The following is an 18,796-nucleotide window of genomic DNA, read 5'->3' as shown; positions in this document are numbered from 1 at the left end:
TATGTATTCCCTCTGAAGTAAACTTCCGATTTACAGAGCACACTTGTTATCCATCCTAATCTAACTAGTTAAAGCCTACAATCTGTCATAAACTAACTCAAAGTCTTTTACTAACTACTCATTTACATTTTAGTCTTACATTTGTTTTGCCCAAACACCAGTAGGATATGTACGTGTTCCAATAGTATTTCGAAGATTGAGATAATTACCCAGCTCTCTCAAACACACATTTACAGATAATACTTGGACAGTAATGACCCCATAGATAAGGTAGGCTTGTTGATCGATCAATAGTCAACAGGCTACATCATGACCATTGACCCCCGCCGCAACACGCACGTGACTGACCACCTCTTCATAAATACACGGGTATGAGACGTTATTTTCTTTCGGGACCTTAACAACGCTCTTGCTTGTCAAGTTTTCATCCACCATTTACCTTCGATCGGTCGGGACTGGAGTCGGGACGTCCTCTGCTAGGGGTGTTTCTGGACGCTACACACACTTGCCTCTTCAAGCTCCTCCCTCGCCGTTTAAATATCCGCTCGGCCCTGCGGCACAGTGCAGTCAGTCGCAGTGATGCCAGAGGGGCTGTAGAGTAGCTAACATCTTAATAGCAACAACACACATTTATGTTTTTTTAACACCTGTTTATTCAAGTCTACTCTGCCATGAAGACCTTACTCGCTGCATATTCCGGTGTCCTCAAAGGTAAAGTGTTTGGATTATACGGGGGGAAACTGTAGGTACTGTAGGTGTTTGGTAGCCTATACCTGCCATCTAATTGACGACAATGGGTTACATTGATTTCCCGTCCTGACTTTTTCTTTAATGCTATTTCAAAGTAATTCATAAAATGACTGGCAAATAACTTAAAAATTGTCTAACCACAATTGATTATAAAATACATACATTTAGCATGGCTCTCCCACATGTCTAAACTCTACATGGCTGGGTTTATAGGCTACATGTGTGTTTACTGTTTAGTGTCCATATTTGACTATTTCATGAGTTTCATGGGACTCTTGAGTTGTTGTTTTGTGTGAAAAACAACAAGGAAAAGTTATAATGGAAAAATTATATTTTATTATTTTAAATAAATGTTTTATTAATATATTGCAGCTTTGTCTAACCCTGTTCTGAAGTTTATATCAATGAACCATCTGTGTGGTAGGCTTGTGATTGTGTGTACAGTAATGTGTGTGTGCATGCACACAGGCACAGTATGGATATCTGGTGTGTGTGTACATGGCCAGCAGGGCAAGCATGCATGTTCCACCTGCTCAGTCACCCAGTTGAATTCACAACAGTTTAGTGGTGTTTGTTCTGCTGGTCCAATTGTTGACCGATGGGCGATCTGGTCCAGGGGGGAAAGAACACGGTAGAGCCGGGCAGATGTGAGATGATCCGTGAGCAGGTCAACAGTCGGCTGTCCCTCTCTCTCTCTCTCTCTCTCTGGCGGTGGTCCAAACAGGGATAGCCCTTAAGGAGCTTTGGGTATCTTACTGTTTACCGTGGGGCATTAGTACTGTCAGAGTCTTAAACAGCATACAGTGGTGCTGACTGGGTTATTTTCAGTCTGCTCAAATGGGATTATAGGGCGACCCGTCTGTCTTGAAGGAAAGACCCTTCTCCTTTTGTGGATTTCTGCTATGACACTGAATAGTCTTTAGTCTCTCTGTGGGTCTTATGCAGAGAGCCCTTCTCACAGTCTAAACACGAGCTGCGCGCTAGAGAGCTGCTCTGCCTCGCTTTTTGCTGGCTGGTGATCGAACCATGCTGGTAAGTAACTGAGTCACTATAGCAACTCTGGCTGGATGGAGTGAGCTTTATTTGGGGTGAATTAGTTGTGCTCAATGGCACAGTGGCCTTGATAATCTGATAATGTATTTTCTGGGTCTGCTTTGCTGTGTTTGATCTTGTTTTTTTCCCCCTCTATGCATTCTCTTACTCTCCTTACATTACTACGTGGCTGCCTCAGTCAGTTGACTGTCACAGTAATCCATTGATACGGATGTTAATTAAATCATCGCATTCGGCGTCGACAGTACTCGTCTTTATATCCATCTTCATCCACTCTTTTCTTCCGTCTTCCTCTCCAGGTACCGGCTCCAGCGTCTTCTCCGCCCTGCGTGACTTTCCCTCCGCTCCCTGGCCCTCCAAAATGCAGAAGCATCTGCAGGTCCTCTCTGTGCTCCAGTGGGTCATCTCCTTCCTCGCCCTGGGTGAGTTGCGTGTGGGACGGTGGTGTGTCCATAGAGGTGGAAGGTAATGACATTATTTTTTTTAGTAAGTACTGTAACTTAAGTTTTTAGGTTACATGTGGGAAGGATATGGAGGGGACACAGGTATTGGCTATAAACACACAGATAACCTTATTTTCCTTTTTACAAAGTGATGGTGTCTACAACAGATATCTCTACAGCTGAATCTCCAAAGTAAACTGGATTGATAGATATTACTCAGGGTAAGAGGTAAAATATATATATATATATCTTTGGTGAACTACCCCTTTAACTTAGGCACTCTATTGACTTAAAAACCTACCAAAATAATGCAACATTACATCATTCACTACATCAAAATGCTACTGGTTTTTAAAGTACTGAAAGAAACGGTCCCCAAGTACCTAGTAAATTATTTTAATAAAGTAGGAGATGTCCACAAACACGCCACAAGAGGAAGCCCCCACGGACCTGGTCCCGCCGAGAGTCAGGACATGCATGGGGAAAGATGCATTTTTTTTACTCTGCTACTGTAATGTGGAATGCCCTGCCAACAGTCATAAAACTCCAGAACTCTCCTCTCGGATTTAAATCCACCCTAAAAACATGGCTCAGCAGCAACTCAAATTGGTCTTAATATGGTTTTTATTTCTTTTATCATAACTTGGCTTTTATCATGAGTTGCTTTTAAGGGTTTGCGGATTTTCTTTTAACATTAGTTGCCTGTATGAGTTTTTCAGGTTAGGTGTTATTGTACTTATTTTTAGGGTGTCCTGTCTAGTGTACATGTCCATTTGTGTTTTTGTGCCTTTTATGTTCCATGTATGGACCACAATGGAAACAAGCCTTGGCTTTATTGTGTTTTATCCATTTTTGACCAGCGTGTTGACACTGTTATTGTTTTTTGTTTTTCAAATGTTTGTCCTACGATTGTGTCAAAATAAAGTATTCAATCAATCATAGTTCCTAAATTTGTACAGTATATGGGTGAGCAGATTGAACCCCATGCTGCTTGTGTTACACATATAGTATAGTAGTCACTAGGCCACCATTTAGTTCAGATCTGTTAAGTTGGCCCTCGTCACTTCGGGACAGTTTCTCTGGTGGTTTTTCAGCCCACAGTTTGCTGCTCCATCATCTCACTGAAAGACCAACACACCCTGATTTGGAGACAGGTAGCAGCAGCAGCCCCTAGTTAGCCCCAAGTTAGCTCCTAGTTAGCCCCTAGTTAACCCCTAGTTAGCCCCTAGTTCGCCCCTGGCTGATTCCAGCTGCACCTGCTGGCTGGCAGAGCCACTCCCAGCTCTGCCCATCCAGCCAATGCTCTAACCACATCTCAGAACTTTCCTGCTTTTTACCTTTACCCTACAGTTACTAGTTATTTTGAAGAAAAAGGTTTTGTATACAAAACATGTGATGGGTTGAAAATTGACACACTTTCAAAGTTCCAACTGTTGCCAACTGTGAGAGGAAGTAATCGGCATAACTAGATCAACCAAACCACTGAAACAAACGCCACAAAGCACTGAAACGCCATATAGAATATCGTATAGAAAACTGTTACCTTTTTATGTTTTTTTTTATTTGAGTAGATCTGAATCTGGGGAAGATGGCAAATACGTGTATTTCCTAAAATGTTAGTGATCTAGCGATCTAGCGATCAAGGTATTAGTACTGTTTTTAATTAATTATTTGTTTTCCTTATTAAGATCTGCCTACTTTCTGTGTGACGGGTGTGTGATACTGTCTTTCTCAAAGAAGGGTCAGCTGCCTTTTGCTGTTCAATTGATTTGCTAGTTTGATTTGCTATGTTGATTATTTAGTCCAGGTGGACCCAAGCAGGTGTGTAGAAACTAGAAAGTAGAGATGCACCGATCGTCTTTTTCAGTCCCGATACCGATACCAGGGCTTTGGGTATTGGCCGATACCGAGTACCGATCCGATACCCATTGTTCAATTAATAAACTGTATGCCTCACTGTGTGGAAGAGACTGGGATGTCTGGGATCATTCTTTTGTGCAAGGCAACATCAGGCTTGACTTAAAACATTACTTTCCTAACTTGGTGAAACAAAATGTAACAAATTAACACATAGATATAAATGTACTGAATTGTTATTTATTATTAAATAATAAAATAAAAATCTCTGATACCCGATCTAGCTATTTTAGTCATATCGGGGCCGATATCAGTTACAGTGGGTGACAATATTGTCACAAGGAAAGATGAAATTACATACCTAGGTTCCATCCTAGAGGCAAATCTTTCCTGTGACAAAATGGCATCCAATGTAATCAAAAAAGTCAACCAACGAACTAGATTCTTGTACCGGATCTCCTCTCTGGTAAACAAGAATACCCTGAAGACTCTGGCAGGGGCACTCATTCAAGGGTACTATGACTATGCTTGCACCTCATGGTACCAAAGCACCTCAAAGGCGCTAAAAACAAGATTACAAAACAAACTGGTCAGACTACTACTTGACCTTACTCATAGAACCCACCTCACCCCTGCCCACTTTGACTACCTAGGATGGCTTAGAGTAGACGACAGAGTACAGCAACTTGCAATGGGCCTGGTCTACAAGATACACTACACGACTAAGGTACCCATGTACATGTCAAAATACTTCCCAAAGGTCAGTGAATACCACGACCACAACACCAAAGGGAGCTCCACAAATCATGTTAAACCCAGATTCGGCTCAAACAAGGGACTAAACACGTTTAGCAATTATGCCACATCAATGTGGAACACCATACCCAAAGCTGTAAAGGAATGTGAATGACTACCCACTTTCAAAACTACTCTCAAAGAGCACCTACGAGAGACTGCAATTCTAAACTGGCCCCTGTAAATGTCCTAACCCAACTCCCTCCCAAGACCCTTTTCTTGGGACCAAGTAAGGTTTCGTCGATATTCCAATGTACAGTTTCCCCCACCCCGCCTACACAATGGCTTGTCGTGTTTGAATGTTATTGTGGTTCTATATATTAAAATGGCCTCTGTCCTGCTCTTTCTCTGCTTCCCAGGCCTTCTTTGCACTGGGCTGTTGATGTACATGTTTTTCACAGACTGCTGGGTCATCGCTGCCATGTACACAGCCTGGCTCATCTTTGACTGGAACACCCCCAAAGAAGGTAAGCACCTTGGGTGTTTACTCAAAACGTATATTCATGTCGTACTGGCTATTGTGTGTGCCATGTGAAACCAATAGAGTAAAGTGTTGGTGGTACAGTAGTTTGTTTGTTGTTGGTGCATAGTGAGTGAATGTTGCCTCTCCTAGAAGAAGAATCAACCTGTCCTCTCCTGGGCCCTCATTTATCAATGTTGCGTACGCACAGATATGTGCGTAACCCGTGCGTACGATCATTTCTAAGCAAAGTGTGGGACTTATCAATTTTAACTTGTGCTTGACTTTGTGCGTATATTTACGCACAGCTCCGACCGTGCGTACCTGGCGCCCGGTGGTAGAATATGAACATTGCAATGCGGAAATAAGCTTCCGTGCATTAGTTTCAACACTGGCGTGTTCTGTATGAACCGTAATTCATTATAGTTCATTGTAAAATAGCGACAGTAGTGTAATTATTGTCAAACCCTATAAATATAGCATTTGGAATAGGTCTTTCTCTCCGAATGAATGCAGCATGGTTTATATATAGCGTTATCGGGTGCACTGACTGCGCTCGCGGGGAACTGTTTTCAGAGATAGCCGATAGGGATGAATGAATGAATGAGGGGCAGTGGCGAATCCTTGTGGAAGCCAACGGAAGCCATGCCTCCCTATAAATTTCATATCAAATTATGAAATATGAAATATGAAAAAAAAAAAATTTAAATATAATTTTTTTTTAATATAGTTTACATTCATTTTCATCTGTGCATCTGTGTGTTTTTTTTTTTTTTTTTTTTTATGTCTCCCTCTTCTCCTTCTCACTCCCTTTAACACACTGTCAGACTGTGCTCACTACTGCAGCTAGTATAGGAGAGAAGCAGTGGGTAGGTCTCTTTCTCCAGGCTTCCAGCATTATAGAGTGAGTCCAAACTCCAAATCCGATCCTAGCCAATCAGATTCGAGCTGACTGCCACTGGGCCACACCCTAAAAGTTTAAAACGGAGCTGGGAGGAAGACGTTCAGCATAATATTCCACCTGGAGGCGGGGCAGGTGCCATATTTTCCCCTCTGCACTCTGAACATTGTATTAACCCGTAACTGTTCCCACGGGCCGAATATTGCCCCGATCCTCGCGAGATTAAATCCACGGGGACCTCTCGGCGTGCCGAAGCTTTTCCTAAATCACTTCCATCATCGAAAACGAGGGGAAAAGGTCGGCTCGCGACCCTGAAAATGTCGCGTGATTTTAAAAACGCTGTATTAAGTGAGCCTATTATGGGATCCACGCGAGCTTTCTATCGTGGAAACATCTGGGCGTCCCGCAACTTTTACTGATTCACATGTAGCCCCTAAAATGCTTAGAAAAGGAAAACAGAAAGCGTGGAATAAACTCGCCGAAACGGAAAAGTGTCCCACGGGCGCGCCGTGATTCCGATCCGCGTGAAAATATTCACGGCCATAGAGGAGACCGTGGGACACCTTTTTGCAACCGAATATGTGTCTCGAATTTGCTCCCACGCGGCGCGCAAAATCGCGCAAGGAAAAATCGGACCAAAAATTAACCAATGCTCCAGCAGTATTAATGACCCTGATGTAAACAAGACAAACGTCTTTCTCTGGTCTGCATCCCCTTATACAATTGTGTGTGAATGAATGAATGAATGAAAACTTTATTAACAGATTGCAGAATGGGTACAGTACAGTACAGCTCAATACATACAATTGTTAAGGGGATGCAGACCAGAGAAAGACTTTCGTCTTGTTTACATCAGGGTCCCCCATTTTCAATTCATCGTAAATGTGTATTGAGCCGTACTGTATTGTACCCATTCTGCAATCTGTTAAATAAATAAAAATAACGTTTGACTGGCCGCCGAGCCATACTGTAGTGTACATGGTGACTGCTTGACTTAAAAAAAAAAAAAAAAAAATTATTAATAAAAATATTGAATAATTTTTTTTTAATAATTTTTTTTTGGCTTCCCCTGTTATTTTACCCACGCGACGCCACTGATGAGGGGCAGTCTAATTGCAGAGAGAACATAATATTAACTAGAGTCCGCTACCCGAGACACCTCCTTGATTTGTACCGCAATTTGGGACCCAAATTGGAGCTATAAGCTTATAGCCGTTTCCGTGCTTATTTGAGAAGGGTCCAGCTGCAGAGCCGGAGAGCAACGCTCTCAGGGCCAAGATAGCACTTATACTATTTTGAGAGAGACAGCAGAGAGACAGACGGACAGACAGATAGACAGACACTGTTCCACTGTGTGTGTGACTACTAGTCTCCTAGTAGTCTCTACTAGGAGGTGGTCCAAGGGAGGGGGGGGGGGGGGAGTCTCTACTAGGAGACTAGTAGTCACACACATGCACACACACACACACACACACTGTGGGACAGTGTCGATCTGTCTCTGTCTGTCTCTCTGCTGTCTGTCTCAAAATAGTAGAAGTGCTATCTTGGCCCTGAGAGCGTTGCTATGCAGCTGGACCCTTCTCAAATCGGCACGAAAAAAGCTATACGCTTATAAAACGATTTAATATGCTAAACTTCGTTATAAATTCTTTAATTCACATTTGTTTATTTCATAAAGATTTTCCCGACATAATGCTACCTGCCCCGACCAGATCCGTGACTCTGTTACGATACAGATGAATTATCTACTCAGAATAGTATAAGTGGCTATCTTTTATGCTGTAGATCACTGCTGGTACGTTCGTGTAGGACCTTTATTTCAGCGGGGACTGTACGTGTTTATTTGACGTTACTGTACAATATATGTGTGTATTAAAAGACGGAGCTGTCTTTTAATATAATAATTATTAATATAAAAAATTCTAATAATAATTTATAGGCTACCTAATACCGACATCAAAATTGATTGTATGCCTCTACGAATCATATTAAACCATGCAGGTAGAACATTTACGGATAACTTTAATCCCTGGGTATTAATCGAACGTTAAAAGAACTAAACGAAGAAAGACATTCATATTCCAGCATGCATTAATGACACCAACGGGCAACGGCAAACAGTGATTAACTGTCTTTATTAGTGTTTTGCGGTGTCCAGGCAGCAATGGTCTTTTAGGAAGTTAATAGATATAATATCTAGGGCTGACCTTCGAAGCTTTTTTTGGCAATCGAAGCTTCGGGGCCGAGCTTCGATTTTAATTCGAAGTTTCGGGGAAAAAAATTAAAATTAATTGTAATATTTTTAAAAATTTTATTGTTTTTTTATCTTATGTTGTGGGACTTGTACAGCACTTTGGTAAACTTTGTTGTTTTTAAATGTGCTCTATAAATAAAGTGGATTGGATTAATTAATTAAGTAGCCCCTTTTGTGACTGCGACGCAGCCAACAAGGTTTCACTCGGCTGCGCTGCCTGGGTGCAGTGGGGCTGCTCTCACAGCCAACGACATGACATTACATAATTATGTTGCAACCTTCGTCTATCAAGCAAACAATTATATTATATTTAATTGATCATTTATAATTATATCAGACAATGCACCTACAAAAGCAGATGATTACAATTAAATTAGCCAACTTGGTAAGTTAACGCATTAGTCATAGCAGCATAGGCATAGCCTTATTAATGTTTTGTGTGGCGTCGCCGTCGTGTACAACGATACTTACGTTTTTTAGGTGATTTGACAAAGTTGTTGTAGAGTTGTGATATGCCATTTTCTTCTGGCATATCTGGCACTCTGCTTTTTGGGCATTGTCTTTGCATATTTTAAAGTGTAACCACACGTCTGATGACTTCTTCGTCGACATGTCTGCTGCACATGTCCTTGTTGTTTTCAACACAGATAATCTCCACGTGCTTGTTGTAGAGAGGTGGAGTCGAGGCGCCGCTTACTTTCGTTTCATTCGAATGGAGGCGCAAGATTTTGGAGGCAAAAAAATTAAATAATATATATATATTTTTTTTAAACTTGGATTTTATTTTTTTATGTTCGAAGCTCGTGCCAACGAAGCTTCGAAGTATTTAAGACAGCCCTAATAATATCCGACATCACCGTGTACATGTCTGTCAGCCTGTCATGTATTTCTCCCATAACACGCTTTCGCTCGGTTTAGTAAATTTTTCCACATTTCATGGGGGTGTTCATTACCGTATATGGTTAATTATGGGCGGTTCTATATGCAAATACTTAAAATCGTGCACGAGCGTGGAGCGTAGAACAAGTGGCATTTATCAACACGGGAGTACTTGCCGGTGTGAGTGGGACACGTCTACGCACGTGTGATAAATCCCGATTTTTTTTGTGCGTACACACATTCTAAATTCTGTGCTTACGAATGAAAGTAGAACACTTTCTAAGAACTGTTGATAAATGAGGGCCCAGGTCCCAACTCTTGGAATTGTTAAAAAGCTAGCCTCAGATGACCATAAGGATCAAGCAGGTTCATAAGGCACTAACATGTCTGATGTATTTTGTAGCTAAACCATTAAGTGATTTGTAGCATCATTTGGAGCATGATTTTTAAAGTCTATTCTGTGAGATACTGGGAGCCAGTGTAATGATCTAAGAATGGGAGTAATGTGATCAAACGTCCTAGTTTTGCAGCAGCATTTTGAAATAGTTATCTCAAGTGCCTGTTTTGGGAGAGCCCTGAAAAAAGGCCATTGCAGTATGTGGCGTGGGGGGGATGTGATTAAGGAATGCTAACAGGTTAGAATTGTTACATTTTCTATTATTAGAAATATGATTTGGTGGCAAAGGGGGTGTGTCCCAACATGTCATCATCATTGGCTTCATTCCTCTGCTCTCCTGGTCCTCAGTCATTGGTGGCCTCTCTCTGTCGCCGGGCTATTTCTCACGGGCAGCGACTGTGTGGGCTCCCTGTCCTTGTTTCCCACATCAGTAACACGAGAGAGATTCTTGGAAATATCTCTAGCTGTCTCATTATCAATATTGTCAGCTATGGGAAAATGCAGTGGATGGCGTCAGAGGGGGCTATCAAGGACATTGTGTTCTGGGGCATTGCCATCTTACGTATAATAAAGATTGGCTGGTGGAGGGCATTGTGGAATGTTCAGGGGCAGTGTTTTTTTGTTGTTTTAAGTAGAACATTTTCCATTAAAGATGTGCACTTCCAGAAAAGATCAAAATTGTCCTTCACATTGTTTTGCATACAAGCGCTTGTCATAAACATAATGTATTAAGTGCTAAAGTTCTGGAGTACATATTTATTGAGGGCCTCAATATCCAGATAACTTACTAGATCTTAACAATTCAATGAAATCCCTTTTTAATATTTCTCAGTTCTGCTTGTGAAATGTCTTTTGCCCCTATCTGCGAAATCATGCTTTTGCTCATGCTTTTGTTGATTGTTGATTTCCTTAGGGCTGTCGAGAATTGATTTGTTGGGAAAGCGGTAGGTTTTGATTTTGTTTACGTGCTATCCGGTGTGCACCTTGTAGGGCTGACCCCTATTAGTTGATTAGTCGACTAATCGGTCGAAAGGAGCCGTATTCGACCTCTTAGTCGAATAGTAAAAAAAAAAAAAAAATGTATAATATATATATATATTTTTTAATCATTCTTTCCAAAAGAAAAGAGGCCTAGAAGCGTGGCTAACGCTAATGGCACGCATAACAGAGGCTAACTGCCTACGAAAACAGGCACAGAGGCACTGAAAGAGGATTTCACCCATCTAATGAACACACTAGACAAATATCAAGATGTATCCATCAGTGGACCAATTGCATGCTTTTGCAGAGGACAAGAAGCCTTCAGTCGACTCCTTCAGACATTAAGCACCCCCCACAGCCCAAATGGAATGATAAAAAAAAAATTATAATAATAATAATAATAAAAAAAATAATAAAAAATATTGTACTTTTTTTTTTTTTTTTTACCAATAGTCGACTAACGGCAAATGTTGGCCAATCATAGTCGACCATCCAAATCCTTAGTCGGGGACAGCCCTAGCACCTTGAATTGGAGAAGTTCCAATTCCAAAAAGTTCCAATTTTCATTTTCTTATTAATTTATCTTTCCTGGCAATCTTCCCTGATGTATGTTCAGTTCAGTTAATTTTTATTTCGGATATTTGACACATAACAATGGTCATTCCATAAGTCGCAAAAGTTTTACCAGCTGCTATTGCAGCATTGTCCGAAAAGGCTAGGGAGAAGCACTAGGCTTGTCGGGCCCTATCCCTGAAGTAGGGCTGTCTTAAATACTTCGAAGCTTCGTTCGATCGGCATGGGATTCGAATATGATTTTTTTTTTTTTTTGTGCAAAATCAACTCTGCCTCTCTTTGTTAACTACAACAAGCAATGCTGTTTGTTATTTAAGATGAGGTCGGACTCTGCACTGACAGATTTGTGTTGATTGTGCTGCTTTTATAAAGCCTCAAATGACGGCTTACAATATTTCATGAAAGCAAAGTGTTGTTTGTCTAAGATTTAAAAAGGTTTAAACTTTACAGCACTGACAAAGTTGAACAAAGTGCTGTACAAGTCCCACAACATAAAAAAAAAAAAAAAAATACAAAAAAATGTATTTCATTTTTTTTCTCGAAGCTTCGAATTAAAATCGAATCTCGGCCCCGAAGCTTCGAATTACAAAAAAAATCGAAGGTCAGCCCTACCCTGAAGACTTACGTTTATTAATTTTTTTACATGCATTACTATACCAGGGTTCGCACAAAGTCCTTGAAGTGCTTAAAGTGCTTGATTTTTTACAAGGTCTGGAATTCCTTGAAAACAGATTTTTTTTAACAAGGTCATTAAAAAAGTAATTGAAATTCAATTCAACCATTCACATTGAATGTTTTGTTCATCCATGATCAAATTGTTCTGAATCAAGAAATCTTTTTTATGTTTTCTTTTAATACAATCTGATGAGTCGCTGTCTTGCACGCTCCAACTGCTTTTCCTCATTTATTCACGTGTGATGCTCTAGCTTGCTCTAGCTGGCAAGCAGGCCAAGAAGATGCTTAAAGAAACAACATTTAAAAGTGAATTGTATCCTTCGAGTGACATCCTTGAAAATTATAAATAGTGCTTGGAATAGTACTTAAAAGTCCTTGAATTTCATTTTGCAATGTCTGTGGGAACCCTGCTATACACATATACTAATTAGTATGTTGTCAAAATGCGTCCGTTTTTATTATATCAATAAAGAACATTGGACCTCATTTACTAACATTCTCGTAACTTTTCTCGTAAGTTGATGAATGAGGTCCATTATCTTTAATACATCTACCTCCTAAGACATTTTCTTTTGTCTCGAATACAGCAGTCCTCTGAAGATGCTTTTCACAGTCTTTGCAGTGATTCATTTAGACTGTTTTAGAAATAAATCCGATGAGATGTAGGGAGTGAGGTGAGATGTGATGTAGGGAATGAGGTGAGATGTAGGGAATGAGGTGAGATGTGATGTAGGGAACGAGGTGAGGTGTGATGTAGGGAATGGTGAAATCTAAGTGCCTTTTTCTCCTCAGGTGGCAGAAGATCGTCATGGGTGAGGAGCTGGACAGTATGGACCTACTTCAGAGATTACTTCCCCGTCAGGGTATGTTGATATTATGTGTCTACATGTATAATATTTCCACTAACTCTCCTGTGTGTAGATGTCACGTAGGATGTTGTTGTTAATTGACCAGACATCAAATTGTATTCCTGACCTTGATACATGTAGGATTGGCACACACACACACAAATAGGAGTAGTGTGCGTAGTGGGCGTAGTGGGCAAGGCGCTCGCCACGAAATCTGGAGACGCTGGGCTTGCCTGTTCGAGCCCAGTGCTCCACATTTGCTTTCAGTTTAGCTGGTCGTCCGTACTAATACACATTGGCCGTATTAGGGGGTGGGAAACTGATGGGTGGGGATCGGGCGTTGTGGACAGCGACTCCTACAGGTCGGTTGGTGCGCCTGCGCAGTAGAATCAGGAAGTGTCGGGGGCAGTGTGAGCCTCCCATGTGTTACTCCTCGCCACTAAGAGATCGAGCTGCGCAGGTGAAAAGATGCGACTGCTGTTACCTCAAGTACCGGAGGGGACTTGTGCTATGTATGACTTAGTCCACATTGCAGCCGGCTTGTGGGAGGCAAGAAACAGCGTTCGTGACAGGGGAGGGTTGAATTGGATGATACGAAATTGGGATGGGAGAAAAATATAGAAAAATGGGAGAAAAAGTGGATAAAAAAAAAATAAATAGGAGTAGTGTGTGGACAAGGAACATCCTACTTTTTCTACCATCACTGAAGCCTTCAGATGAAGAACCAGGTCTGGCTTGGAATTGTTTAGACAGCCCATATAGGTAGCCTTTAGTAGTAGTTGAAAAATCGAAATCACTTGGGAGTGTGAATGTGATATATCACCCACGAGTACTCTACCTCTGCTGTCTTTTAACTATGAATAAATGTAACACTCAATCTTTTTAGATTTCAGATTCAGAGTTTAATAATAATATAAGTAATATAGATCATACAGTTTTCATACAAAAACATAAATCCAGTTCTACCATGGGCAAAAGGAGCAGGAAGAATAATAAAGCATATAATTACCTGCCCCCTATATTCCTGAACTAAACAAGTAACACTTGATGGTCGGCGTACAACCTAATTTACACAAAATAATAATTCATACAATATACAAAGAAACAAACAATTCACAGATTAAACAAAAAAAAAGGAAAGAAAAAAAAAGATCTCACTATTCAGATTTGATAATGACTAAATATTCTATTTTTACAATTCAACAAATATTATTACACCCCTTAACTCATTCATCGCCAATCACGAGTAAAGTCGGGTTAACTCGCCAACCATTCAGCGCCAATCACGACTAAAGTCGGGTTTTAATCGTTATTTCTTTTATTAGCTATATCCATTCATTTTCATCATTCCAGCCTGATGTTATCATTGGGAATGGGTCTGGGCTCGCAAAAGAGCAAATACCGCTGCCTATGCCTTCCAGCCGGTATTGCACTCTATTAGAAATGGTGTAGTTTATTTTCTGGGCCGATCTGAGCTGTGCGGGTGGGGTTTAAATACTTCGGCAGGACTAGCCTTTACAACGTTACATCTGCGAGGCTGCCCCCCCCCCCCTTCATATGCAATGCCGGGCAATGTGGGACGGACCTCCACGAGCAGTATTTGGAATGGCGATCAGATAATTGGATTATTTCTTTTGCATTACATCAGATACCAGGTAAGGACTCTATATATAAAATCTTGCATTGATCTGATATTTCTTTCTACCGCGATCGACGCCGTCCGTGTGTGTGGGGCTTTTTACCGTTGGGTGCAGGAGGTGGGGGGGCACCGCACTACGAGGGCCATTTCATGTATGCACGAGGAAGGATAATAATTATGATCTAGCATTGATTTCAGGAAGATTCGATAATCAGGCGAAAAATGACAACGTGTTTAGTAGGGGTGTAACGGTACACAAAAGCCACGATACGGTACGTACCTCGGTTTTGAAGTCAAGGTTCGGTACGGGTTTTCGGTACAGTGGGGGAAAGTTTGGCTTTCCATGTAGGGCTGTTGACGAATATTCTATATTGCAATTAATAATAGACTTTTAATTATAACGTAAAATTTTATTATTATTATATTAGGCCCCGTTTAGACGAGCGTTTTGTGAACAGAAACCGCAAAAGTCATCTTGCGGTTTCACTTTTAATTTTACGTTTAGACGAGCGTTTTGGAGTGGAATTCTCCGTGCAGACGACGCTGTAACGACGGAGACCCGCTGTCACACGATTGGCGCATATGTCACATGACGTGCTGTGAAGACCCGCCCTACTCTGCCTCTGATTCGCAGACTGTGGATGGGGAATGTGATTGCACCAAAGCAGAGTCACTCACAGACAGTGGATCCACTCATGCCGCGGGACAGATTCTTGTGTATTTAACCCTTTCACTGCCACACGACAGCCGGTTGTGTGATAGTAAAGGGTTAACCTTCTGTCGTGTGACTCGTGTGGCAGTGAAAGGGTTAAAAGTACTGCCAATGTAGCCTTCAGGTGATCTCCGTTGATATAAGTCAGACATACTTGCTTTGTTTACGTCTCGGCTACTGGCGCATACCTGCTACCTGTGACGTAAGCAGTACGCGCGACCACAGCCGTGACAACCCTTTCGTCATCGTTTTAACAGATTTATACGTTTTGATAGTTTAGACGAGATCGCAAAGCTTTTGCGTTTCTAGGAATTCCACCCTGGAAGGTAGTCTCACTTTTTTGCGGTTTCACCCCGTAAAAACGCCGTTTCCGTATAAACGAAAGGCACATCCGCAAAAATATTTTTGCGGATTCACCTGCTAGCGTTTCCGTCTAAACGGGGCCTTAGATTGTGAAAAAAACAGCCCCCGGTGGGTGGTCGTTAGTGGTTAACATACCGTTGTAATTGTTCGGTACACTACACAGCCGTTCGGTACGGTACACACTGACACGGTTCGGTACGGTACAGATACATGTACCTTTACACCCCTAGTGTTTAGTGTATTGCACTAAAGCAGTGGTACTCAACTGGTCTAGCCTCGGGACGCAACATTTTCCTTAGTCAGTTATAGTCCAGTTATAATTCCGTGGCCAACGTTAGATGATTCATGTAGTGTGGGTGATATGATCATCAGAGCAGTTTGTATCGAACACGGTAATAATAAATGCTGAAACTTACCCCAGTCTCCTCGGGCCGTTGGGCGATGAGCGTGGAGCAAAAAGATTGCTATTATGGGATGTTGAAATATGCGATCCATTTCCAGGTTGTATAATAGTATATACGTCCAAATCATGTTGTTTATCGAGTTATTGGCAACGGATCGCTATCCATTGTGTCGAGCTCGAGTCCGGACCGAATATGGATGAGCACCAGTTCCTGCCGCTCATTTCCTGTTTGGGCGATCCGCCGATCGGCCACCAGATGGCGTTCTTGAACCGTTGGAGATTTGAGAGGAGATCAACAGGGGATCTCAAGACTCCGCGGGTGAAATATGATTGCCATCACAGATGTTTGAAATATTGATCTCAATGACGTGTTACGGTGTCATTGGCAGATTACGCATGGCGGAGATTGGCGATTAAAGGGTTAACATAACAGACCTAAATTTGGGGGAACTAATGGGATAACTGGGGTTGCAACAAAAGTGCAACTAGGGCTAAAAACCCAATGAAATTAAATAATAATAATAAATAAGTATGCTTCTTAGCAGACTTCTTAGCTTAACATCCCAGGTAGGCCTGCCACGATAACACATTTTGCTGGGCGATTAATTGCCCCCGAAAATATCGCGATAAGCGATATTATTGCGACCGGTTAGAGAATTTTGTATTTCCCAAAACTTTTATTTTGAAGCCCACCGCTCCGTCTTTTCCGGTGTTTTAGACTTTTATTTTGAAGCCCACCGACCGGACCGGAAGTATTGTTGTGATTATCCTAAGCAGAACCTATTAGCCGACAACTTGTCTCGTCCGGTTCTGTTTTTGAGCTAATGATAAAACAAATTGTTGGTGAACAACTAACTTTAGGTTAGTTTTAACGTTAGCTACTAACGTTAGATGCAGCTACTACAGGCAATCAACGATGAGGAGGAAGCGTCAAAGCAGTATATAATAGAATAGCTGTGGTGCGTAAGCACTGCAGCACGACTCGAAACTACCTGTTATAATAAATTAATTCATGTTTAACTTGTCCCCGTGTCCAGTCCTTTGACTAGCCCCACCCGTTCATTGTAAACAATGATGCATGTAATTGTATTAACGTTATTCTGTGTTGTACTTGTAGCTATGCTATACGTTGTATTTCGTTTGTTAGCTATTTAGCTAATGTTGTTAGCATGGAATGAGAATCAAAGCTCTATCTTTCATCTTTATTTAGCAGTCCAGTTTCTCCGGGCAGTAGCGAGTAACTACTTGGGTCTAAAAATAGCTAACGTTACACTACAAATAATGCTACTTGGTTAAAAGGAGCAACACTATTGAGAAATGTAGTTAAGCTATGTGGCATTACCCCACGGAGCTCCCGTGCTGTACTCTAGTAACGTCAGCGGCCCGCCTCCCAACACGGACAGTGACTGACAAGGGGCACTGGTTCCGCCTCATTAAAACAAACGCGCAAATAGCAATTAATCGCGCCCGTCAAAATCATTGCATTCATTTTAATTATCGCAGCAATTAATCGATTTATTGCTTATCGCGGCAGGCCTAATCCCAGGGAACTAATGGGATAACTGGGGATGTTGTTTGCTCCTGACAAGAGTCTCAAAGTCTGGGGTGATGGTAGACAAAGCAACTCTGAGGTCATGCTCAATGTCCAATCTGTTCCTCCGCTTTGTCTTCAGCTGGACCAGAGCTGAGAAGCCACTTTCACAAAGATAGGTAGTGCATTTTTTTTTTTAAATCTTAAACTTTTATTTTTTTTACACACACATCCGCGACCCACTTTTGGGTCGCGACCCACCAGTTGAGGAAACACTGCACTAAAGGGCTATTATCGCGTCTTTTCCTGGGATTACTAAGAATCACAAACTATACTCATATTCAAAACGGTATAAAACGGAAATGTACAGATGAAAAAACAATCTTTTTCGTGCATGTTGACTGGAAGCAACTCACTGACAATCGACGGGTGTATTAGACCCATAGCTATAATATAAGATATATTTTAAGCACTCGCAAGTGAACAAAGCGCCCCATTGACTTACAGCGCTGGCGTTCTAGCGCCCTCTGGCGCCCCGACCCGTGGCGCAGAATGAGTTAAGATCACTATGGAGAGAATTCCACAATTTTACACCAATAACTGAAGAACACATCTGTTTTAAGTGTGGTATGTGCAAACTGATGTTTAAAATTGAATGTCCTCCTACTAAACTCACTTTCTAAAATGATAGACGTTTGAAGACACTGTTCATCTGAACACCTAAAACGGACTTGTGTGGCTCCTCGTCCGACGGATTCCAGGTCATGACAAACCTTTACTGCCTTTGAGCATTCCCACCTTCTACCAGATGATAGTTCAGAAAAACATCCTCCTCCCCACGTTTTAGTTGTTTTAATTGCTTCTGCTCTACTGGAGGAGTGCACCTAGAGGCCTGACTGTATAGATAAAGTTATCGGGGGAATGGATCGTGTATCAGCCGTCGGCCCCATGCTGTTCCTGGTCCCGTGTTGATTATGATGAGTGATTTGACATTGTGAGGGAGTTTAGACTTTGTCCTGCTTGATAGGGGGGAAGATCCTTGTTGAGCTTGTACTTTGTCTTCGGCCTCTTCCTCCCGTCTGTTCACAGAACTGTTGTTTTTGATCTGTACCTGGAAAAGACACCATTTGGAGCTTTATTATTAACTCATTGTTAATTGGAATATTCTTACTTCAATCTTTACAAACATTACTAATGCGACAAAACCTTTTTATGGCCACAAAATACAGCAAATACAATTAAACTCATATTTACATATTGTTTTTAGCGTTATTGAGAACTC

At 41.5% G+C, this 18,796-nt stretch overlaps 1 protein-coding gene across 1 annotated transcript in view; it reads left to right on the top strand.

The window, feature by feature from the left end:
* Nucleotides 1–581: 581 nt before the first annotated feature.
* dgat2 (diacylglycerol O-acyltransferase 2) overlaps nucleotides 582–18,796 on the top strand; it is a 30,134-nt gene continuing 11,919 nt past the window's right edge. The window contains exons 1-4 of the mRNA XM_084320831.1: nucleotides 582–711; nucleotides 2,103–2,225; nucleotides 5,258–5,365; nucleotides 12,811–12,881. Of these exons, the coding sequence (XP_084176957.1) occupies nucleotides 672–711; nucleotides 2,103–2,225; nucleotides 5,258–5,365; nucleotides 12,811–12,881 (342 nt within the window). The 5' untranslated portion in view covers nucleotides 582–671. The remainder of the gene's footprint in view (nucleotides 712–2,102; nucleotides 2,226–5,257; nucleotides 5,366–12,810; nucleotides 12,882–18,796) is intronic.

Source organism: Notolepis coatsorum (genome assembly GCF_963971535.1).
Source record: "Notolepis coatsorum genome assembly, chromosome: 8".
Taxonomy (NCBI): domain Eukaryota; kingdom Metazoa; phylum Chordata; class Actinopteri; order Aulopiformes; family Paralepididae; genus Notolepis; species Notolepis coatsorum.
This window is presented reverse-complemented; position numbering and strand designations above follow the sequence as displayed.